Raw genomic sequence first — 24903 nt, forward strand, 5'->3', positions numbered from 1 at the left:
TGGATTTACGTAAATTTCGTTTAAAAAAATGGACTAAAACCTAATTATATTAAAATAAAAATTAATGAAATATGCGGATAAAGATGAAAAAACCCCAGAAAGGAGACAAAAAAAATATAAGAAATTCAATTCGAAAAGAAAATGATGACGTGTAAACATCAGAGCGGGCGTGATCAGAGAGGATTTAAAATCAGCCGTTAAAAAGGAGGAAGACAAGAGAAAGTCATATATTTTCAGATATTTAGGAGAGCGAGGAAAGCTTACGGTGCAACGTTTTCTACTCTTTCTTCCACGCAACATTCACGTTCTTCATTTTCTATATATTTTTTCAATGTTTCCTTCCTAAATCCTCACACCCATCTTCCTCGATTTCCGGTTAGTCCACCAATTTTCTTAATTCTCTGCTTATGAATGCTTCTTCTTGTAATTTTGACCTGTTTTTTATGTTCTGTGTCAATTTGTTCCTTACTTTGATGGCTATATTTGACCGTAATTCTACTTCCCCATTTTCAGAATTTTGATAATCCACTGCCGTATGTCTTGAATTCGGCACGTCGTGTTACGAAGAATCTAGTACAGGGTCTTTGTGCCACAGTACTCTATCCTATATCTGTGCACGTAGCTACCAGACTGCCACTTGTATGTCTGTATCCATTTCTGTAAGTTTTTGTATTACTTTCCACTTCGAAGATTGGGACTTTACTCAATTGGATTTGTTTCAGTGGCTGGACCTGTGATTTATGGGACTGTATCATGGAATGGCTTCGAACCCAAGCTTCGAAAGGGGAATGGGTGTTTGTTTTAAGGATAATCTGTCGACTACACTGATTGGGCCTGCTCCAGTGCATTTTGTCAGGAGAATTCCCAGTTCAAGATGTTTAAGACCACTATGTTCTTCTGTGCGAAAAGATTTATCTGTGGCAGAATCGAAGCGTAATGATCAAGGGACTCTATCAGTTTCCATGGAGGAAGAATTGGACCACGTCATTAGATTCAAGATGTCTGATTTCAAGATTCTAGATTGTGTCAGCACTGGCCTTGGAGGTCGGGTATGATAAATTTGTTCTTTTTTTTTTTTTTAGTTGATATCATTGTTTGTTTTCTCTTACAAGTTGTTGACATGTTAGCAACAATTTGGTAGGGGGATGAAATAGTTTTTGAAGCACTTGTGAATAATCGCCTTAGGTTAGTTACTTCTGTTTTAGAACTTGATATTCTTCAAATAGTTCAAGTTTTAACTAGTGTTCTTATTTTCTTTAATGTAGCCCTTTATACAACACAAAGGTCGTGCTTCGAAGGCTTAAGACTGCTCAGGCTCAGCGTAGAGGAAAACGAGCTATAGAAGTTTGTATTTAATGCATATTGTTTAAATGGAAATTACTAACAATTAATAGTATATTGTGCTTAACTCTGTTAGTGATAATGTGGATAGGTGTTAAAGAAACTTGCTCGTCGCAGACTGATGTATCATTCCTATTCGATGCAAGTTCATGGCTACATATCTTCACTTATGAGTAATGGCCACTCCTCGTTTACTCTGGTCCATGGGGTAAGGTTGTTAGATTAGATGTTATTTTGTGCCTTCCAGTGCTTTGTCTTTCAATCAGATTTTGTTCACCCACAATTGGTTGTAGCATTCAACATTTAAGCCATTGTAAGTTTCCATGAAACCATCACTTTATTAATCCAATCAACCCAACTTTCACTGAAGTTCACTTTTCTGAACGGCTTGTGTCATGTCACGAATATACTTTCCTTGTAACAGCTAGAACTAAATGTAGGATTGCTAACTCGTTCTTCTGCGAAGAGTTTGGAATAATCAACTTGTGCTTATTAGATTGTATTTCTTTATATGACTTCTTTCACTTATTTTTAATTTTAAATTCCAATGGCTCTACTCATGTGAAATTTATAGAAAAGTAATGTTAAACCATACTTTCTGCTTTCCATTGTAGCATCACAGTAGTTTTTCTTTGAGGCATTGGCTTCAGCAGTCAGATTGGCTTCCCACATTGGAAGCTACTCTTGCATTGGATGAAGAGTCTGTCAGAAAGGTTGGAGATACTACAACTGGAGGACCTGCAGTTTCACGCCACTCGCGACTCATTCGAGTATTGATGAGGGATCTCTTGATTGGAGTAGGTGAATTGTAGAAAGTTGGATATCTATGAAATTGAGTGGCTAGTTCTTCATGCCTTCCTTGTGTTTACCCAGGTTAATTACTTGCACAGCCATGGGCTTGCGCATACTGAGTTGAGGTTGGAAAATGTTCACATAAGCCCAGTTGATAGACATGTCAAAGTAAGTACAGTGTCATTTCTATTTTATTACCATGATAGTATTCTCGTATTTATAAATCAGACATGCATGAGGTGAAGTCAAGCCTGATAAGGCCTATTGTTGATATTAACTGGCAATGTTTGGGACATTACTTTATTACTTTTCACTGAGCTAGTTGATGATTGATGAATCAAATTGAATGCTTTCTCTGAAATACGCATGAGTATTTTTCTCTTATTGGAACCCGATTTCCTTTCTGATTGAAGTTGCAATTAGATGTTCTAAATGAATATGCTTTATGGTTTAGTTTTGGTTACTCTTGCGAATCAGTAAAGTTTATGCATGTGCTTTAGATTATTGAATTTATAAATGGTAACGGACAAACATCTATTAAGTTACTAACTTAATATTCAAGAAATAGACCAGCAAATTACTATCATTCATATCTTATATTCATCCAGCACTTCTCTTACCAGGTTGGAATTTTGGGAAATGCTGCTTACTTTCATGAAAATGCTGGAAGTGATAACACTCCCGAAAGTAACTTGGATCGGCGGCAGATGATGATTGCATTTGACATGAGGTACTGTTGGAGAAAGGAATTACTGTTTAGTATAATCCTGTTAAAACTTCCAGTTAGTCTTCTTGATATTTTTCCACTTGCGGTTGTAGATGTGTGGGGTTCATGATGGCAAAGATGGTTTTGCAGGAACTCATGGATCCATTGATATTCACGAAGTTTAAATCCTTCTTCTCAAAGGTATAACATGACATATGAATAATTGCATTACCTTTTTTTCCCAGAATCTCTTCTCCAGGAATCTGCATTTGCAGGATCTGTCACTGGAATGTTTAGTTTAACATTTCTGTTGTTCGTTCTAACATTGGGTGAATACACTTTTAAGATCTAGTACTTATGTATCATTTCAAACATGTAACCACGTTTACTTGATGTCGAACTATAGGGCCATGATCCTTCATGCTTGCGTGAATATTTATTGCGAGTCCTTGAACATAGACTATCATCTGGAAATGTTGGCTTACAAGTAAATATCAATATTATCATCTTCCTGCAATCACTTTCCCCAATGTATGCGCAGATGTTTGATTCATTTATCTTGCAGATACTTGACAGAAATTGGGGAGCAGGATGGAATCTTCTGTCCTTATTACTTGCAAACAAGCCTTCTAAAAGAATAAGGTAAAGTATATATATTTGCATTAAAGCGTAGCATCTTAGAAGAGGAGTTAGAACGTGAAAATATATTTAGAACTTTGTTGATGGAGTATGTTAACTATCTATTTGTTCGGATCTTTCTTGTCTTGGGTAGCAGCCACAAATTCTAGAAAAGGGTTAATCTCATATGGAATATTTGCACTAGGGCAACTTTATGGGGACAATCGAATAAAAGACAAAATGTTCTCCAAGCCTTTATTGGTGGTAAGAAGCATTTTATTGGATAAATGAAGTAGGGGAAGACCCCAAGCACCTAAAGGTGATTACAAAAGAGATTTCCAATTGAAAAATAAATAAGAAAGCCTAAAGTTCATAGAAGGGCACCAACAAAAAGCAGCAGACATGATCAAACTAATAAAAGAAGAGTCTCTAAAGAGACGCTTATAACTATATTGGGAGGAAAGTTGAGCTAGCTAGCAAAATACTATGCACTCTTTTAATGTTTACTTTCAAGTGATTTGGACTATTTTTTTGGAGAAGAGTTGAGCATACATGTTGTTTGTAGATGGGATCTGGGAAGTTATAGTTTTGGAAATGGTGAAAGCTTTGTTGCAACTACTGTTGGATTCCGAGTTTGGGCCATCATTTGGTGGAACTTTTCTTTTGTGTAACTGTTAGCTATTCGATGAGAATTTTGTTTCTTTTTCTAAATAAATAACTGAACTATCCTGCAGCTGTTTAGAGGCTCTCAGGCATCCATTCCTTTGTGGACCAAGATGGCGTGTAGCCCCATCAAAGGAAATTATTAGATGGGGTCTTGGTTCAACTGCAGTTCGAATTGCAGAGGAATATATTTACAGTCATTCTCAGGTATGTTCATAGTAGACCTCTTCGTTACTTTTCTCCTTTATCCTGTCTCTCAGAACATTTTAAAATTTAGAAGGTAATACCAACTAGTTTTTCTTTTTTCTTTTCTTCTATGATTAAGCGAGGAAAGCTTTCCCACTTCATTGAGTTGATGGAGATGTTGACTCCTCATTCAAAACCAAAGGTGATCAATATTATCATTTACATGCCTGCATATAAACATATTCGCACACACCAGCATGCCTTAAACATCAACTTATGATGAAATCTATGGTTCTGGTATTCCGATTGTTTACCAACGTAACAATATGTTTATGTTCAAGAAGTAATTATCAGTTGTGGCATCTAATTGCTTGCATTGGACTTTCACTACAGCATTGGCTGGAGGTAATTCCAGGAAAGTGGCGTTTCTTGTACTCAACAGGGAGGCACATCGGACTCACCCTTCGCCAACCTCCTGATAGAGTTCTTATCGGAGATGTGTGCTTGACAGTTGCAAGAGACACTAAGTTAAACAATCGTATCTCATTGACCTCAGACATCGAGTTCACAGTCATGAGAGGTCGTAACTGGCCCCATGATAAAATTGGTGTCAACGGTAAACTGGTAGGTTACTCTTCCTCTAGAATACAAGCTGGAAGAAGATTGTACCTGAAGGAAGAAAACACCACTGCTCAGCATGTTCTGTCTCAAAAGTTGTCTAGTCAGAAATGGAGGAAGGTGATCCCTTTTGAGGAGCTTCCATCAAGCCTCCCAGCAGTAAAGCTCGTGCCAGCTGACATTGATTTGACAATGAAGCTCGATGATCCATTGGGCGAAGACGTAGACGCTGCAAGAAATATAATTCAGGAAGTCCGGACACAAGTTCCACCAGAACTGTTTGATTTGTCAAAATTAATCTGTGGGACATACGTGGACTCCAGGCTTCTGATTCTTCGTTCAATAGATGGATCTGCCCTTTTGTTTACCAGATCTTGTCTGGATGAAAACCATAGATGACTGTAGCTTTGAGACAGATTGTGTAAACCAATTTAATTGTAAAGAATTCATCGTCAAATTTGCCAAATGGTAAATCCATGTTTGTTTAGCTTTTCGAGCCTATTTTGTATATTATGGAAAAACTAAAACGGTGGTTTTTTCACAAATGAAAGCATCACCTATACACTTTCGTAAAAACTTGTTTTAAAATCTTCAAAATATTAGAGCGTAACTTCAAGGACGGAGTTGTTATTTATGTAAATATTGGCAACTTGGTTTTATGGATACATAGACAAATACTTTAAGAAATTTATTCATAAAAATATTTGTGAGTTTTCTAGTTAAATTTTAGAACAAATTTATTTATGTAATAGATTATGATTTTAAGCATATAAATTTCAATTAGTAATCATATGACCTACGGGGTATTAATCCACCGTTAGCATAGTTTGATAATAATAGTACTATTCCTTAGTCAGCATATTCAAAACTTCTTGCATCAAAATTATTTAATATAACAAAATAAGGATATAACAATCAGATCATTCAACTTATAAGACAAAACATAAGTACATAACTATAATAAATAAATATTTTTAAATATAACAAAATAAACCAAAATATTTACAAAATGTAACAATTTCATTTTCTATTAATGACGTGGATTCATTGATAAAATCTGAAATTTTACTATATTTTATAAATATTTTCAATAATATTGCCATTTGTAATTGTATCCCTACAAAGAAACTCGTTAGAGATTCGAAAACAAATTAACATTAAATATGATAATAATATAACATAACAAAAAAAGGAAAGAAGAAGAAAAAAAAACTATACAAGTTAGACTAGAAAGAGCTTTGAGTACAAATGAAAGAGAATAGAGAACTTATAAACTTGAGAGGAGTATGTAAAAAGTGATGTGAAAATAACATGACACCACTATTTCCATGATAATTGGGTAAACTATCCACAATTTTCATGAGTTAGAGTCGGAGGAGGTTATTATATAAAAAGTAATGTTACCTCCAACATAATTATCTCAATCTAACCTATTTTCATCTATCACAACTTTTTCATCCTTTGCATAACTTATACTGTATAGTTCATCAAGTTTCAATTTACTGCTATTTATACTTGAGGCGGTTCATACAAACATGCCCAAATATTTGATGAAGTATAGAAAACAGTCTTTTTATCGTCATATTTGATTTTTAAATTTATGAACTGTTATGATGAGACGGTCACGTTGTAATATTCTCATTAAATAATTTGAGTTTACTGTCAATTAAATCCAAGCATCCTCCAATTTTGAAGTGTTATAGTACAGCCACAGGTGAGAAAAGATCGAATTAGCAACTGCTCGATGGTGAGCAAAACGATTGAGAACTTCTCATATTTCAAGTAGCACAATCACAATATCAACTCATTTCTACCTCACAACAGAACAAGATTTCTCAAAATTTTAGCTTGTATAAAAGCGTTACATTTCCTTCTGTTTTTCATAATCTCTATTCATTTAACTTGATTACACGATTCCTCCGAAACTTCAAAGACTAACCATAACAACCTGAAAGAGATTTAGAAAATCCCATTCACTATTTTGGAATAGAACAAAAGAAGGATTTTCTTCCATATCTCATTAGACAGAAATTCAGATGAAACTTACTAGAGAGATTTCCCTGATAAATGTGATTCTCATATCAATCCCTGGCGCTGCAGATCTGTATATGTCTTCTTGTTGTAAATGTTACCCTCCTTATCTTCGTATTCTTCTTCGAGATCTGGTCGCCACTTGTTAACTCCTTGTCGTTCTTGTATTCTTTTCCACAAGTCTTTTGCCTCCTGAAAATTCAGAAGAGTGATTATCACTAAAGAGGTTTAATTAAATTTGCGATCATGCAGCCATTTCTCAGTATTATCGGACCATTGACTTGAATTTTTTGACATATTGATAAATCAAAATGGTCAACATCAAAATTGAAGGGTAAATATCTTTCATGGAAAATGTAGTCAAAATGTCAGATCATCTTGGTGTACCCTTTCTAGTTTCTACTCTTTACAATTAATTTTTTTCCTTTTTCAGTACATTTTGATCTAATAATAAAAAGTACAGTTTCTTATACAAAAAGAACAAATACACTCACGGATAAGGGGGTTCAAAGCACCACCAAAGACCTACCTCAATTGATGTAATTTCATTGAAGTTCTTGGTATTCGGAATACCAAGGCAACGCATTCCGTGCTGATGACGCCATTCCTTGAAATGTCGTTCAAAAGCTCTACGACCCCAGTAACTATAGTTCCCACATATCTCACATTTAAATTCCTGTTCCACAAAATTATCAAATTTTCAAGCAAATCTTTCCACGTGAACTTCAATTAGGGGTGTTCACGGTTCGGTTCGGTTCGGTTTGGTTTCAAGCTAAAACCGCACTAAACCGCAAAATGCAACAGTGTGCCAATGAACAATACGGTTTATGAAAACAAATGTGCAACTGTGGCTTTCAGAATGTAATTGATTGAGATTAGGCAAGAGGAAGTTTATGAAAATCACATGTATATCATGTTTCACTTCTACACATACTTTTTTACCACAGGCTTGAAAGGAAAAAAACACAAAAATCAGCAAATATGGTCAATTCCACATAAGAATCTAGCTCAGTTAATATGCTCCCTGAAATGAAAAGCATGCTTCTTAAACAGAAATTCACTTCTGAAGTGAAAAATGATGACCAGCTAATAAGCTTTTTTCCCCCTTTTTTGACATCAGTGAATGTTCAAGCCAGATTACACGCACCTTGACTAATCTTACTAGACAATCTGTCTGACACTAAAAGATTTGGATAATGAAGAAATTTGTAGGATATTAGATCTTAGTCCTTACATAGCACTAAACTAGGGATCTTTTTTACAACTGGATCTTAGTTCTAATATGCTATATTTTCTTTCCCGTGCTACAGGACTTTGGTTGGCGAGGGAATGATTTACCTGACCAAGGCCATGAAGCTTGTAGAGCCAGTAAGGTATGGGTTTCCCATCCCAACCCATTGGGAGCTTGAGTGGGTTATAGATCTGTTGTTCTTCATCATCACTTTCAGACTCAGCTTGGGTCTCTTCCTGCCAGAATTTCCATGTCAAGGCTACTAAAAATTTAGTGGCGAATAATTGGTAAACAGTTTCTAAAAATCTCAATTTCTTGCCAGCCCATCAACACACTTGCATAGAGGAAAGATCTTGAAATGACGCATGCAATTCATTCTCAAGAAGGAAGTAAATTTGGTGAACTAGTATTTAAGGTTAAATCAGTCTACCATTAGCTAGCTTTGGATGCATGTGTAGACGTTTAAATAAGTTTCTGATAAATATTACATCACCATATCAAATACACAGCTTACAAATGCTTCTCAAACCTTTAGGCAGGCAATGGTTTTGTGGATGATGTAAACACGGTAACCATGTGGTCCATGTCAGAAATAATGTATACCAAAAGTTATATTAATTAGTAAAACTACTGTTTCTCACCTCCTCACGTTCTGCTTCAATTTCCTCATAAGTTAAGGCCTGCTTCTTAACAATGTTGTCTTTTGTCCGAGCAATTGTCTGAAAATGGCCACAAATAAAAGAAATTAAGAAGTCCCCAAAAATATTCTTTTTCAGAATATAAATTATGATGGTTCAGGTAATCAAAAAGACATTTCGATCATTCTCAAAAGCTAACCTCATCCAGAAGATCGCACAATTTTTCAATTTTTGCTTCCATCAAGGCAACTTGTTTCAAATTTTCATTGTTTTGTGAAGCCACAGCCGACCCATTCTGAATAGGTTGCCGAGACAGTTTTGCGAAATGTTTTTTGTCCAACAATTGAAGAGGAGTATGCTGCAAAGAATAGGGGTGCAAATAAACTGTAAAATTAATCAAACAAAATTGCTTGAAATTTGTTGGTGGTGAAAGATTAACTGACAATCACAGAAGTCAGCAAGAAGAGTTGCGTCTTCTACCTACTATTGCTAGAAGATAACAAGGTAAACATTTTTTATCATATATTAATATAACATAACTAGCATAAAGTGGGATGCGTTCATATCTGGAACCAAACACCAGATCAGAAGTAATATATGGAAGACCTAGCATACAGATGACCACACTAAAGGAAGAGAGAGAGAAGAAATGAAGTTTTATTGAAAGACATGTACAGAGTAAAAGTAGGTCAAGCAATTCTACTGATGACACAATAAGGGATATAAAAAAAACAATTCCTTTCTTTTTTTTTAGTATCTAAGCTAGCTTACTCGCACTTCGAATAATCTCATAGAACAACCCACCTAAGCCTACAACATTTGGGTGTCAAGAAAACTTGTAGAAAATTAATTCCTAGGTAGGGGCACCATGAATTAAACTCATGACTTTTTAGTTAGTTATTGAGACTATGTCAACTATTTTACCACTAGACCAACTCGTGATGGTTAAAAAATCAATTCCTTATTTGAAACACGTATACACACATGGAGGGGAGAGAGAGATATAGTCTTATAAGCGTACAGAGATACACAAGCATATGCATCCACATGAAAAAGTAATCTGTAAATAAGAAAGTGGTATACACATAAACAGTATGCTTGAATCATCGTAGATTCACAACAACTGACATCCTATATCGGAAAAAAAGGCAGTTAAGTACTACCTTAGTGAGGAAAAGCCTCTCTGCACGCTGCTGAACTGTACCACCAGTCTTCAGTCCTAATGCCATCAATCCCTACCATAAAGTGGTACAACAATCAAGTAAGAAAAACAAAAAGAAAGATGCAATGCCATATTTAGAACTTAATGCTAATTGGCATCACAATCACTTTGTACCTCCTTTAACCTTTCAGGACCTAGTTCTACCAGCTCTTCCACTGTGCTATAATAGTCAAGATCAATAAGACTATGCTGAGCAGAATCATGGCCATTATCTTGACTAGTGTTCTCCCATCCTTCAATTGTACCAATAACCCATCGCTCTTCAAATTCAGATTCAACCTATCAAAATGCCCAAATAATCAAAATCGCCAATAGAATGATGTAAGCCTAAAGTTCTATACAAACAATGCATACAATAGCTAACTTGCAAACAGCATCATTTCAAATGATTAAAAAAGCAACATGCAGAAGAAAAAAAAACTATGATGAAACCAGCCTATTAAGATCTACTTCCAAGAAGTAAGGCAGCATAATGCATAATTAAAAATTGAATTTTAAATTAGGAGAGAAAAGTATCATAAAGTAACCTTTGAGAATATCCGATCAAGATCTTGCAAGGGCTCTGTACGCTGGAAAAAATAAATGAGATAAGCAAGAAGATTCTCCAAGTACTCCCTGTATTGTCTGTACATAAAATAAATAATTAGAGAAACTCAAAATAAGACACCATTTATTCACTTTAAAATAGATCATTAACTGAATAATATTTGAGGAAGAAAATTGATCTGTTTACCTTGAAAACTTTAGTTTCTGAGAGATTTTCTGGGGCTGTGAGAAAACATCCAGGTATGAAGAGTACTCGATGGCCTCTCCAAATTTTGAATTGATATATTGGTTGTACAGTTCGTGCAAGTCAAGATACCGTCCAAATGCTTCCTAAAATAAACATGTCAATAACTGAAATAAAAACTATGGATACACAGTACACACACATCATACATATAGAAAGTTGGAATTTCTAATTTCATTCCATGCATACAAGGAAACAATGTTGAAAATCCTACTATGATCCCTGAAAGTTCACATTTATATTGCTTTGGTCCTCAAAGTTTGTAACTGCCCATTTTAACTCTTGTTCTCAAATTTTTGTGTTATATTTAACACAAATCCTACAGCAACTACTTCTCAAATTTAATACCAAACTTATGTGTGTACCTTAGAAAAGAATTTCACATAATGCATATGAAATTTCTATTAAATGAAATACGAAAAATTAGCAGGAAAGGAACAAAGAAGAATTTTACTTGAACTGAAGGGGCTAAGAAAAAAATTTAAAAGTAAAAGAATAAAAATAAAATAAGTGTCAAAATCAACCTTCTACGAAAACAAACAAAAGGGAACTTTCTCAAAATGTCCCCCACTAGTCAACAGAAGCCCACATTTGCATTGCTTAATCAAAGACTAGATAACATTCTTTTTGTAATGAAAACAACAACTTCCCTTGGGGGGAAAAATGAGATTCTTTTTTTATGAAAACAACTTTCATTGCAGCAAAAAAAAATAGAGGTGCTACTGCATAACATCTACTATTGAATTCAAAAAGGCATAGGCCTCAGGCAATTTGAAGGAATACAAGAAAGCCAAGAAAATAGGCCAAACAAAAACATAGACCAACAAGAGTTTGGCCCACACAAATGGCCGCCCAAAAAAGCAACTCTAGCCAAAAAAACAACCCTACAAGAAGAGAATAAGGCCTAATGACACCCAAAAAGACTCTTAGTTATTATGACCAAGTAAATTCTTGAAGGTCAGTTACCAATATCTAGATGTGGCAAATTAGTATAGTGCATTAATATCAAAAACAGGTGCTGCCTATCACTGGCAATAGAAAATCCCTTAATTTGATAAGAATGTTGTATCTCATACTCAAAATCCAATCACAACACCGTAAAAATATGAAAACAAGAGCATGAGAATTGTTTTCACGATCAAACGTGAAGCATGAGAAGTTTCCATGTGCGTAGACAGGCAGTGAGGAAATAAATTTGATGAAAAGCTACAGGGTTAACCATGAAAGAACTACAGTCAAGCAATTATATGCAACTTCAAGGTATAAGAAGAAATAGGGAGACCTCTCCACTGAACTCAATTTGTGGTTCCTCTTTCAGTAAGCCATCATCCTCGCTAACATCGACAACACGTGCAGCTGGGTGCCTTCTATGGTATTCACGAATCTGCAAACATAGTAGATATCTTTGAAACAATAATACACACCTGTGAACAAAATGTTATGCTTTTCTCATTTACTTGAGCATTGTATTTTTTAAGTTTCTAAGAAACATGTCTCTGCAGTTTAAGCAAGAATAGGAACATCCCTGGACTTTCCGTTTCTTTGTTATTACAACACATTGCCTCTGGGCTCCTCTCTTGAGGCTTCCAAGAAGAGTATGTTAGGTCACTTTTGTGGAAGTCCATGCTGTCCAATTCTATCATTCCAATTGAAAAAAACGATAAAGCCTAACACACAAGTTTACGTGGAAACCCAAGTACAGGGAGAAAAACCACGATGTAGAGTTTCTTATTATTTTCTTATGAATCGACATAATACAAGAGAGGGGTATAAAAAGACAATAAGTGCCTAAACTAAAAAAGGAAAGAATAATTAGTGTTACAAAATACAAAAGAACCCTTTGGCTTTCAACATGCAACAAGCCCACTAATTCTAACCGTTCCTAAATCCTAAAAATTAAAGACAACCTAGGGACCAGGATCAAGGACTCCCCCGGACGGAAACTACATCATGAGAACCTTCCAATTTTTTGTAATCATCAAAAAACAATATAGCCAAAGTGCCCGCGAAATAGTTAAGAAGTTTGTATGTAAAGACATCCACCAAGATGTCATTAAAAAAATTTTAATAAAAAATAAAATAAAAATAAAACGCTAAAACTAGAGGACTTGTCTCTGAAGGGGCGCATGTGTTTTTCCTTCCAAAATGTGCCATAAAAGAACTCTCAACGACCCAACTACCAACAATATTGATTTTCCCTTTCAAATTTCATGCATGAACAGCCTCCATGAGCCAGTCATCAACTTTCTAGGGAGGCAAAACAAAATACTTTAAGTCCCTACCAAATAATTCCAAGTTCTATAGGCAAAGTCATAGTGGAAGAGCAAATTGTAAAAGAAATCCTCCATCTCTGTGCACAACCTACAAGCTGACAACATCGGATACTAATTATCAAAAAGATTAAAAAACCTTGGGTCCAAACTCTGACCTTTCCAAAACCACACTCCTCATTCCTCAACATAAATTGTCCAAAAATAGCCTTAGATCAATTGTTACCTACATTGACAGTATTTTAGACGAATGGCCTCTTCCCACCTTGGCTTACTTCTCTGTGCCAACCCTCCCAAAGCCTCCTTTTGAAACTTCATACTTGCAAAAGCTTGAAAGGAAAAACAACATCCCACTCCAAGAAAGGTTGGCAGTAGACTTGCTCTCGTTCGAGCCATTCTTTTGCACCTCCCAACTTATTACATTTCCCTCTTAAAATGCCAAAGTATTAAACATCAAAGAAGAGATTGACAGTAACTTCTTTTACACAACACATCAAGTTCTTTGAAGCAATGTTGGTCTCCCAACTGCCTCAAAGCAAGCCAGAAATCTAAATGCATTGTAATATTAATTTCTCAATGCCACCTTCTCTTCACTAGCCCTTATGCGCAATAATTTATAGAAAATCCCTTAAGCCTATAATTTGTGGAAAACCATCTTCAGCAACTCCAATTGGATGATGCCACTCCAAAAGACCTCAAAGGCATCCCCGCACTCATTTTGGATGAGCACCCATTTAAGAAGGGAGTCAATTATTTATGGCCCAATTTTGTTAGAATATGTTTGTTGTCTATAGTAAGGTTTTCTTAGACAAAGAAATTTCTTTAAACACTTCTTGGGATAAACTCCTCATAGTGAACACTTGGTGTAAATTACAGCCTACTTTGTAATTGTTCTAATAAACCTCCACTTTTAGCTCTAGTACGAATAGTTTTCTTATTGAGATGAATTAATAATAACAGAATGCTGTGCTTGAATCCACCTCTTTTTTCCACTTTCACTTCTAAATTCACTCGTCAACTTTCATGTGGAAGATGTACATTAATTCTAAAGTGCATAGACAATAGTCTAATGAAATATTGTCGCTGACCTCTTTCAATCTATCATAAAATGCACTAAAAACGTTGGTTCCTGAAGTTGTTTGCCCTCCAAGTGCCGCAATCTCATCTTTCCTGGCGCTATCCTTATCTTCGTAAATCTCAACCTGCACACAAGAGCAACAATGGCAGGAAGAGGGTGGAGGAGAGTTCAGCCCAGATCAAAGAAAAGCATACCATCGAGCAACCATAACATAAGGGCACCAGCAGAAAACAAACAAAATAACCCGTCTAGCTAATCAAAAAGTTTCTTCACATAAGGAATTTTGTAAAATTCATTTTTCCTAACTCAAACAAAATCGCCCAACTGAAGCAAATTTAATTTGTACTGTTACCACTCCACTACATTTGATATCCAAACTTCTCTAGCGGTGAAGAGATAGCTAATTCTTTAAAAGCGAGGTGAAAACTTTCACAGTCAGAGTAAAGTTTACTACTTGAAGAAATTAATCTCTACCCAAATGCCGCAAAGCCAAATTCAAGAACATGGTTGCCAATGGAAAATCTATAAACAAAAAATTCCACCAAATGGAAGCTAAAACCTAAAACTCCCAGACCCCATTAGGTCCTCGTCAGCAGTGAGAAATCAGAGAAAAATAGAGAGAGTGAAGTACAAGTTTTTCGGTGGTGGACATGATGGTGTCGATCATACTGCGGACTCGGTGACTCTGTAGCAAACGGTCCTTGCCGGAAGCAGGTTCATTTTGGAGCTCCTTCACTATAAGCCGCTCGAGTCGCTCCACCTCCTCGTGTGAGGAACGGGTCACCTCTAGCAGAGTAGACGACATGTTTAACTTGCCAACCTTAGTCCTTCGCTATCAGCTTCGCACCAGAGCTTGTAATTATAGAAGCTGCCTCTGAAGAGAAGAAAAAGCCCTCCAGATTTCAGATTTCGGTTTTCAATTTTGGGGTTCGCTCGCTCTGCTTCTTTTTCACATATAATGATAACCCATAACCTTCATATTACAAAAAAAAATGCCCATAAACTCGAGATTGGGGTAAAAAATACCCTAAACTTTTGTTCAAAAGATGCAAACTGTTAAAAGGTTATCAACATAACCAATCTCATAGTATCCTTATAATTAACATTAATTGTCAAATAAAAAATGTGTTTTACTAATTATTGTTTTAGGATTAAATTTTGTTTTGCATTTTTATGTGAATTTGTGGAATTTTATGTTTAAAATATTGATGTGATGGATATAATCAGATGTTAATGTTACGAAATAAATATTTTTGGAAAATTGTGAAAACAAAAATTAAAATTCAAAAAATGAATTTAAGTTAGTAAATAAATATTTTATTATTTTCAAACAAGTAAGCGTGTCTATTATTTATATTTGTGTTATTTTTGTGTTTATTTCCCGTGATTTGTAGATTTTTTTTTGTGATTCATTCCTTTTATCGATATCGAACCGATAAAAATGTGAAAATATCGATAGAAATATATACATATCGGCGTAAGTTTAAATTATGGTTTTAACGTTTTTATTTTTTGGTATTAATAAATTTGGTGTAAAATTTAGATCAAAGATATCACTTTTTAACTTATCTAAGTTTAAAGGTATTTATAAAACATTTCAATAATTCATGGGTAGTTTTTACAAAAGAAAAAAACTTTAACATTTATATCAAAAACCATATGTAAGAGTATTTTTTAATTATTTTCAATAGTTTGAAGGCGTTATTTTTTACACAAACTACAAACGGATATTGGTGTATGTTGTTGAAAGTCCAATGGTATTTATGTAAATTATTATAGGGTCTTTAATTAAGATAACATAAATTGTTATATGATATTACGTAAATGATCCAATTTTCTAAGAAAATTCGCATATGTCCTAAATGGATCAGTATATTACACAGATATATGACTCAAATTACTTTAATACTCATTTCTATTATTTAATTGATTTATAACAATGAAAAAAATCGCGGAATACCGTTTTTGAAAGAAGTGAAAAACCTTTAACATTTTCCTTCTACGAAAACAATCGTGTACTTTAATATATCCATTGAAGAAAAAGTCAAATAAAAAAAAATCAAATACAGCAAAAATGATTGAAAAGAAGTGGAGAGAAGCTACGTAACCAAAAAATGTATGTTTATATATATCCTTAAATATACCGTTTGATACACACACTTCACTTATACTTTAAATTATTATATTTTATTTAGTAATTATATATAATATGGGATATATATACTAAAACACATAACAGAACTAATTATAGATTACACATATATTAAAGTACATTTATAAATAAGTAAAATACATTTATAAAGGAAAAATATATAAGCATGATCATGTCATTTACTACTCTTTTAGTAATGTTTTTTATATAAACACATAATTTAAACACAAATTCTATATGAGTTATGTATAAGGTATTATTATATATAATATGATGTGTATATATATATATATTAAGTAACATAAGAGAACTATTATAGATTGTGGATATATTAAAGTACATTTATAAATTAATTAAATACATTTATAAAGGAAAATTATGTATGTATGATCATGTCGTTTACTAGTGTTTTAGTAATATTTAGTATATAAACATATAATTTAAATACATATTATGTAGGAATTATGTATAAGGTATTATTGTATATAATATAGGGTATATATACTAAACAACATAACTAAATTCAGACTTCTTACTGTACTTAATTATATATGTCATATTGTATATATAATGTGGTATATATATGTGAGCAACATCTAAGTAAAGTATGAAATTTGAAGAAAAGAAAAACGAAAGTAATTAATTGCAATTTGAAGAAAACGAAAGTAGTTTAGGAAGCCAACTAACCAAAAGTTGTCTATGAAACGAAATTTCCAACAAAACTAAAGAACCAAATTGAAGAATGTTACTGATAACAGTGAAATTGATGGAATAAACGTAAAAAATTAATTTAGGAAGAAAGTTCTTTCCTCGTCGATGCCATACTTTCTTTATAATTTGTTGTATCAAGAAAATATTAGTTGAGCATCCTTTCAAACTTACTAGATAATTATGTTAAGACCCCTTCCCTAGAATTTAATAAAATTCCAACAAAAATAGAGAAACATGTTTGGACCAAACCCATGTTTGGAATTGAGTTTGGAATTGGGGGATTGGTATTTGAAACCAAACCCATGTTTGGACCATTAGAATAAAATTCACGGGATTAAGATTCCCTACCTATGTTTTAGGAAAAAAATTCACTTCAACATTTTATCAATGATCATTGATGATTGTTGGCAACAAATGTCGTTAGCCAACCTCACAATCAACTATGATGATCGATCATGATGGTCACAACAACTGATTGTCTCAATCATCAGTTATAGATCATCTTGATCATCGATTATCAATCATCTTGATCGTTGGTGGCCTACAACTTTTGACGTCACTGTTGTGGGGTGAACATTTAAATTGATGGCAACCAATCGTTATCGTTAAATGTTAATTACCGATGTCATGTCTATTAACAAATTGTTGTGGTGATGGTCCATGATCAATAGTCATGACCCTTGACGACAGGTTGTCATGATGGTCGATGACTAGCCAATTATTGTCTTAAAACTGGCGACCATTGACTGTCTTCACTATTGATTATCTTTACCATTGATCAACGACCGTCTTCACCAAGGCTTCTTGCAATATTTCACATGGGATTGAGTAGTAAACACTATTCAAACTCATAGATTACATTTTTTTTTTCTAATTCAATCTAGAAAATTCATCGACCAACTTCAAACACCACCCCTAATGATCACTGTTGGTAGACCACTAGGTATCATTATGTCAACTCCGCCGATGAACTTCCGACCACCAACTTTGTAACCGTTGCAAACCTTGAAAGATTAATAAAAAACAAAAATTGAATTTTTTTCTCTTAATTTGATCACAATAATATTTTTTAAAATATGCCTTTTTTCATTCTTCTATTTTATTTTCTTTGTGAAGTTTTTTTAATAACTATTATTATTAGATCATCTTTTTTAATTATCTATTTTCTCTTCTTTATTTAAAACTAATATTTTCTTCATTTTAAGAGATTTTGTTTATTTTGTTATACTTTTTCAAGATGAAAATTGATGACTTATCTATTATGATCTAAATCAAACATTAATATATTGATAATATAGTGAAAATTGTAAATACATATCACATATATACCCTAGTTTATTTTTAGTTTAGTAACATTTTTCATTTCTTTCGTTAGTCAATTTAACTAGAAGACTTAGGACTTATTTAGATTGACATAAGATTTTTTTTAAAAAAGAAAAAACTCATTTTTATTTGGAATCTTTTGATAAATATGATTTAGAGTACATTATATGGGTGTCATAAAAAGACAACCATAATGACCAAATGTATGTAACTCTACTTCATTTCATTTTTGCATCACACTTTTGGTTATGCTTTTTTTGAAACCTAATAGACCATTTACTTAATTAGAACTTTTGCAAACTCCATCAGTTGACATAATATGTTATATTTTGTGAATGATTTGTAATATTCTTAATTAGATCATCCATGTTAATGTAATCGTAATCAAAATTATTGTTATCGAATATTAATTTATAGTCTTTACATTATTTTCATCAAAATGAATAGAGTGAAATACAAAATACGAACAGAAAATTAATTAAAAAATTGATACAAAATAAATTCATGGTGTACAATTAATAAAAAATACTAAATAAATTAGTTAAATGTAGGAGTTAAAAACCATCACCCAACACACAGCATTAGAAATCAACATATGTCAAAATTCCATCAAATAAGGCCACAAAACATGACCTAGTTTGCTCATCCCCAAAACATTGCTTGTATACGTGATGAGGAGTGGGTCTCTCCAACAACATCCACACCCTTCGTCTTTTGTATAATTCCTATTTTCAGTTTACTCTCTATATTTCGATATTACCCTTCTCTAACTTCATATTTTTGTAGTTGCAAATGATGGGAGGTCTAACCAATTCATTTAGGCCAACATCGCAATTGTAGTATGGTGCAAAATATGACGAAAAAAATACCAAAATATTCAGAGACAGCTAAATCTTCTTGGAGCTTTTATTTAAGGAGACTTGCAATTTTGGCTGCATAAACATGAGTCTAATCTTTTTTTTTTTTTTTTTTCCCTTCATCTATCATTCATCAATGAAGCAGTTTTGACTAAAAATAATTTTTAATGCAAAATTGTCGAATTGAAAAAAAAAAACCAAAATTAAATGAAATTAGGCATTGAGAAAAAGAAAGTTGCTTTTTATAGGGGATTTTAGGATTGTTTATGGACGATCAATCACGATTCCCCTGGTCGACACAAGACAACGTGAGCTGAACCCCAATCCTGAATTCCTTTCAAAATGTGGAAGCTCAGCGAAGGCGTATTTGTCGATGAAGAGCGTAGTCAGAGCTTGTTGGATGAAGATTCAGAAGACCTATGCTCTCTAACTGCTGTACAGGTACTTTAATCAACGATCATACAGTCTCCTCTTATGCAAATTTTCATGGGTTTTGCTCACTTTTCTTTCTTCTTCCTCTTCTTCTTTTTTTCTGAACAGAGACTGTACGCTTTTGGAGGCTGCTTGACCGGGGGCGTGGTTTGCATGATTTTGGTATGAACATTTGACCCACTTCCATGTTTAAACAGAATTTTACTTGCCTTTATGTTTTGTACATTTTTTGTTTGTGGGGAATTTTGATGATAATATTGGGTTTGGGTCTCAAGCTAAGCTCTGGGTATGACTAGTAACTTGGGTTTTCTCTGTATCCATTGCTTATTTTGGGATTTAGTAAGATGCATATTCTGTAACTATCCACTGGTTGGAGTTGGCCCTTGAGGCTTGAAGTGTAAATTGAAAAACACAACAAAGAAGGAACGTGGTATAAATCTGGATAGGAAGCTAAGGAATTTCCTCCAAGAACTAAAATGGGGGTACTGAAGAAAAATTAAGTTGCTTGGTCAATTGGGAGACTTTCTACCAATTGAAAATGGAGGACTCTTGATGAGGATTTAAGGTAGAAAAGTGCACCTCAATTATCAATTTGATATGGAGACATTTGACTGAATATGATGAAATGTGGGAATGGGATTTTATCCGTTAGCTATGGGAGAGTATAGAGGATATTTTTCAAGTAAGGAGGGTTGGATGCTACTTCTTTCAATTGGTATCATAGTTATGATCTAAACCTAGCTGTTCGGGTGAGATCCTTAGCGATTTCAAACAAAAGTAGTGAATATCATAGACGAATCCCCAAATCGGACAAAAAGTACTTGGAGCAACAAGCAAGTAATAACTCTATCAAGCTCACTGGTAGAGAAGTAGATCTTTGTTTGAGGGGAAGAGATCATGGGTCTGACAGGTGCTCAACACGAAGTGTACACAAAAATGATTGTGTTTGTGTTCTATCTGACTTTGCAATTGGGCATTGAGAAGAGCAAGCTCACTTAGGCAATTGAGAGTGGACAAATAATTGGGTGATTTTTTGTTCGAGGTGAGGATTGTTAGGAGTGGAAACAAAGTCGCATATTGGTTAGGGAATGAAGTGAAAAGTGATTGTGAGTACATAAGTGAAGACAATTATCTTCATTGGTACGAGACATTTTGGGTGGTAATAAAAGTAAAGTCATGAAGGTTTATGCTAAAATGGATAATATCATACCATTGTGGTGACTGGTGGAGGTTTCATTGTCCTTATCAAGGTGAAGCTTGAGAGGATGTCCTTGGAGTTTAAGCATGACATCCACAAAGAGCTTAACTGAACCAGAAATGGGCAGTGAGCATTAAGCAAGGAATTGTCAACGGCAATCTGGAAGGAAAGAAGCCATAGAGAAGTCAACTTCTCAGTGTAGGCATTATGACATGAGGGTAAAAATTAAGCTGTAGGGAGGGGACTCAAAGGAGAAATTTTGGTTTTAAAATCCAGTTAGTTTGTTTTTTGTTGCAATGAAGAAAAGAAACACGATCACCTGTCTTTTCGCTGTTATTAACTTTAAGCTGTATTGCAAATCTCAACTCAATAAAATGCAGTGCACTTAGGCTCTTGTCAAGTCAGTCAAAGACAAGGAGTAATGTCCCATTGTTATCAAGATGCAGACTTGAGAAAAAGGATAAAATCATATGGATTATTGCAGTAAAAAAAAACTCATGGGGTACTAGTGAATACAGGGTTCACAAGCTAAAATTTTCTTCATTATTGAATTATCATAATCAGTAAACAATAAGACTATTCAAGAGTTAAGGTTAATTGTCAATAACATAATATATTGCAGGCGATTGGCTCTACTAGATTGGGGGATGGAGTTTAAAAAGCTTATTGGTTCCTCAAATAGTCTGGAGTGTTTTGTTTCTACTCAGCCTTTATTAAATTAACCAAAATCAGCCAAAAACTTAAAAGACCCTATAATCATGCTGATTTGGAAGTTTAATGTTCCAAAGAAGATAAAAGTTTTTCTCTGGAATCTTGGCCATAAAATAATGAATGCTCAAGAAAGCTTAGGAACCACAACATTAACCCTTCAGTCTGTTTTTTGTGCTTAAAAGGAGAATAAAACACTGAGCTTCTTTCTCTTTGAGGGGATGGGAACAACTACCTAAGAATTTTGGTTTATGCTCTTGTTTACCTGAGAAGATGGGGATTGGCTTATTGAAGCCATGAATGGGGGTAGAATCTAAAGGAAAGATGAGAATTTTTTAGAGATGTGTCGCAGTGTGTTTGTGTGGGAGCTTTTGAAAGAATAAAGCGTAAGGATCTCTGAATATAAGTTGCTTGCTTTTGATGATTTTTGTAATTTTTTTAAAATTACATCCTTGATGTGAAGTCTTCACAAGGATTCTTTTTACAGCATAGCTGCAAAGAAATCCTCCAAAATTGGGAGGCTGGGTTAGTTGTCAACTGTGACCGGGCTCCTTACCCCCTAGGCTGTGTTCTTTTTTTTTTTTTTTGTGATGAATACATATGAGTTTCGATTAATATATATACACACACGGACGCACACATTGCAGGCTAATCTTTGTGTAATAGTGTTGTACTCTTTCACCCTTTAGTATCAATTGATGATTTTGTTTAGGAGTGTAAATGGGTTGGGTTAGGTAGATTTTTTGGACCAACTCGAATTTTTGGGTTGGTCAAATTGACAACCCAAATAACCCAAACAAGATCTTCAACTTAACCCAACCAAACCCGAAATTTGAGAGTTGGGTTGTCAGTTTATTTCTTTTCTTTTCTTTTTTTAAGTATATTATTTATTAACTTAAAATACTTAAATTTGTCTACAACACATTTTAATAACTAAAATTTCATAAAATTCAAATGAAATATAAAACTCAATTGAAATAAGTGTTAAATATCAAAATTCAACATATCTATTTACAAACTTCAAATAAACTTCATAATGATATGTATGAATTATAATATTTATAAGTTATATATATTTTAATAATATTAGAAATTCGAGTTGGGTTGGGTCAACCCGGATTTTTAAAAATGTAACCCGAACCCAGCCCAATAAAGAAAAAAACATAAAAAATTCATGTTGTATGGGCTGTCGGTTTATTTGAACACCCCTAATTTTGTTCATTGCTTCCCTTTTTCTTTTCTTCGTTGGTGACTTTTTTAAATCTCCGTGTTCTTTTGTCTTAAGTTCCATTTGGATTTCTATGATTCTACATTGATATATCATAGTGTCATTGATTTCAGTTTTGCTCATTATCTGAACCCGTGCTTATTAAGTGAGAAATTTGATCCGTTTACTACATTTTCTTCTTCTTGCAGTCATTACTTGTTTTTGCTAAGCCACTCAAACTTGCTGTACTTTTTGCATTTGGCAATGTTTTGGCAGTTGGAAGGTATAACCATTAAATTAGAAACCTGTTGTTTTTGTTATATTGTAAATATGTCAGTAGTAAAGAAGTATTATTTGGAGGAGTACTTTTGTTCACTTTCATTGCATTCTCACTTGCATTTAATACTTCTTGTAATCTTCTATCTCATATATTTCTATCAAGAAGAAGGTTTTTTTTTATTTTTCAAACAAGAGGAAGATAATCGTGGGGGAAAACTTTTTACGTATTTCCAATGTGTTATTCCTTTTCCTTGAGGTGTTAATATTCCAAATTGCACCTTATTTGGCAGCACAACTTTCCTATTTGGACCTAGGCAACAAATAAGAATGATGTTTGATTCTGTTCGTATTCTTGCGACAGCTATTTACCTAGGATGTGTTGTTCTAGCTCTTATATGTGCTCTCTGGGTAAGTCACTATTCTGACTATATGACATATACAAGAAAGCGGACTTAAATTGCTAATGCATTAAGGTATTCAATGAACAATCTTCAATTAATCTGTGGAACACAATGTTAATGGCATTCGTATTAGGTTCCTCTTCAGCTGTTTCACAAGGTTCCCAAATACGGTTTTGCATTTTTTCTTTAACAAATAAAAGCATGTAATGTATCAAAATGTTATATCAACCTAGGATGGACTTATGCAAACAGTTATTGTCTCATATTGTCTTTTAACTGAGTTTCATTGCTATTCATTTTTCATTTTTCAGATCCACAATAAGATATTGACAGTGATTGCAATAATAAGCGAGATATGTGCACTAATATGGTACGTTTACTTCTATCAATTGCCATCGTCCACTCAATTCAAGTTCCATTTAAAACTAGAGGATGAAAAGACATTTCCAGTCAGTGAAAATGTGTCCAGTCATATCTTGCGAGACTCTTCTTGCATCTAAACTAGATTAGATCATAACTTTCTTGGTTTATCATGTTCCAGGTATAGTTTGAGCTATATCCCTTTTGCCCGGAGGATGGTCTCTCAATTGATGATCCGATTTTGTGATACGGAACTATAGACAATGAAACATGCGATAATGATTGACGATTCAATGTTTCAAGATCTGAGATTGTTTTTTGTCTTGGTTTTTTTTCACATTTTAGTGAGCACAACACCGGTTGGAGATTTGTTTTTTTCTTATTTTTTTTGGTCGAAGTTGAGTTTGTCTACATAAATGTATAATCCAAAAGTCAGTTCAATGCTTGTGCTAATTTTTTAAATATAATAGCATTCTTTTCAAAATATTACCTCAGGTACCTCTCTTTATATCTCAATGGGAAGTATTTTCCGGGTAAAACAAAGTTAGAACCTTTAGAAAGGGAGTATGAAGCCCAATCATCATGCTCTGAGCTTTTATCTGCCTGAGTTACTATAGGATATTACAAAAAAACACAAATTGGTAATATTTTACACAAATGTATCAAATGGGCCATAATATTACACAATTATAGGCCCAATTTACATATTTGCCCATTAGTCAGTTTTTTCACAAAATATACCTATTATTATTAATATAGAAAATGAGAGGAAATTGTGCAACATTAAAATAGGAAACTTCTTTACCGTTTTCTCACTTTTCATATTCAACAAAAAGCTTGTCATTTCAACAGTCAAAGAAGTGATTCGAGTTTGGGGATTGTTGTGAAGTTGAAGCGTTTGAGCGATCTCGACGGTGAATATTCTCCGACCAGTTAATTTGTTTTCCGACGGTCGAAAGATACAAGGTTAAGTTGTATATATTCTATAAACAGATTGCATTTGGTATATTACATAGATTAAATATGGTAGTCTGAAAAGGGAAATAAAAAATGTGATTTTGCATGTGTTATATACTCTGGTTTATTGAGGT

The 24903-nt window shown here is 33.8% G+C and overlaps 3 protein-coding genes across 5 annotated transcripts; 2 read left to right on the forward strand and 1 right to left on the reverse strand.

The window, feature by feature from the left end:
- The first annotated feature begins 239 nt into the window (after window positions 1-239).
- Window positions 240-5469, forward strand: LOC101205688 (probable plastid-lipid-associated protein 14, chloroplastic). 3 transcript variants are annotated; one of them, XM_011653294.2, is made up of 15 exons: window positions 240-375; window positions 514-643; window positions 723-1049; window positions 1142-1185; window positions 1266-1344; window positions 1433-1549; window positions 1956-2138; window positions 2215-2301; window positions 2757-2863; window positions 2953-3040; window positions 3246-3326; window positions 3405-3481; window positions 4192-4327; window positions 4446-4508; window positions 4700-5469. In XM_011653294.2, exons 3-15 carry the CDS (start codon window positions 741-743, stop codon window positions 5321-5323), a joined length of 1995 nt encoding a protein of 664 aa, XP_011651596.1. In that variant the 5' UTR covers window positions 240-375; window positions 514-643; window positions 723-740; the 3' UTR covers window positions 5324-5469. The 3 variants fall into 3 exon arrangements, with proteins under 3 accessions (XP_011651596.1, XP_004145708.1, XP_031738945.1); XM_004145660.3 differs by having other exon boundaries at window positions 514-639; XM_031883085.1 differs by lacking the exon at window positions 3246-3326.
- Window positions 5470-6639: 1170 nt separating this feature from the next.
- LOC101205916 (splicing factor SF3a60 homolog) lies at window positions 6640-15204 on the reverse strand. The gene is made up of 13 exons (XM_011653295.2): window positions 14816-15204; window positions 14195-14308; window positions 12119-12220; window positions 10780-10922; window positions 10574-10670; window positions 10161-10325; window positions 9988-10059; window positions 9024-9182; window positions 8828-8905; window positions 8294-8422; window positions 7485-7631; window positions 6972-7147; window positions 6640-6872 (listed from the first exon to the last, which is right to left on the reverse strand). The coding sequence occupies exons 1-12, from the start codon at window positions 14987-14989 to the stop codon at window positions 7001-7003; spliced, it is 1527 nt and encodes a 508-aa protein (XP_011651597.1). The 5' UTR covers window positions 14990-15204; the 3' UTR covers window positions 6640-6872; window positions 6972-7000.
- A 4167-nt stretch (window positions 15205-19371) lies between these two features.
- Window positions 19372-24306, forward strand: LOC101206155 (vesicle transport protein SFT2B). The gene is made up of 6 exons (XM_004145662.3): window positions 19372-19668; window positions 19768-19821; window positions 22982-23055; window positions 23342-23459; window positions 23764-23822; window positions 23994-24306. The coding sequence occupies exons 1-6, from the start codon at window positions 19570-19572 to the stop codon at window positions 24070-24072; spliced, it is 483 nt and encodes a 160-aa protein (XP_004145710.1). The 5' UTR covers window positions 19372-19569; the 3' UTR covers window positions 24073-24306.
- The last annotated feature ends 597 nt before the right edge of the window (window positions 24307-24903 follow it).

This window comes from Cucumis sativus, chromosome 3 (assembly GCF_000004075.3).
Source record: "Cucumis sativus cultivar 9930 chromosome 3, Cucumber_9930_V3, whole genome shotgun sequence".
In the NCBI taxonomy this organism is placed as follows: Eukaryota; Viridiplantae; Streptophyta; class Magnoliopsida; order Cucurbitales; family Cucurbitaceae; genus Cucumis; species Cucumis sativus.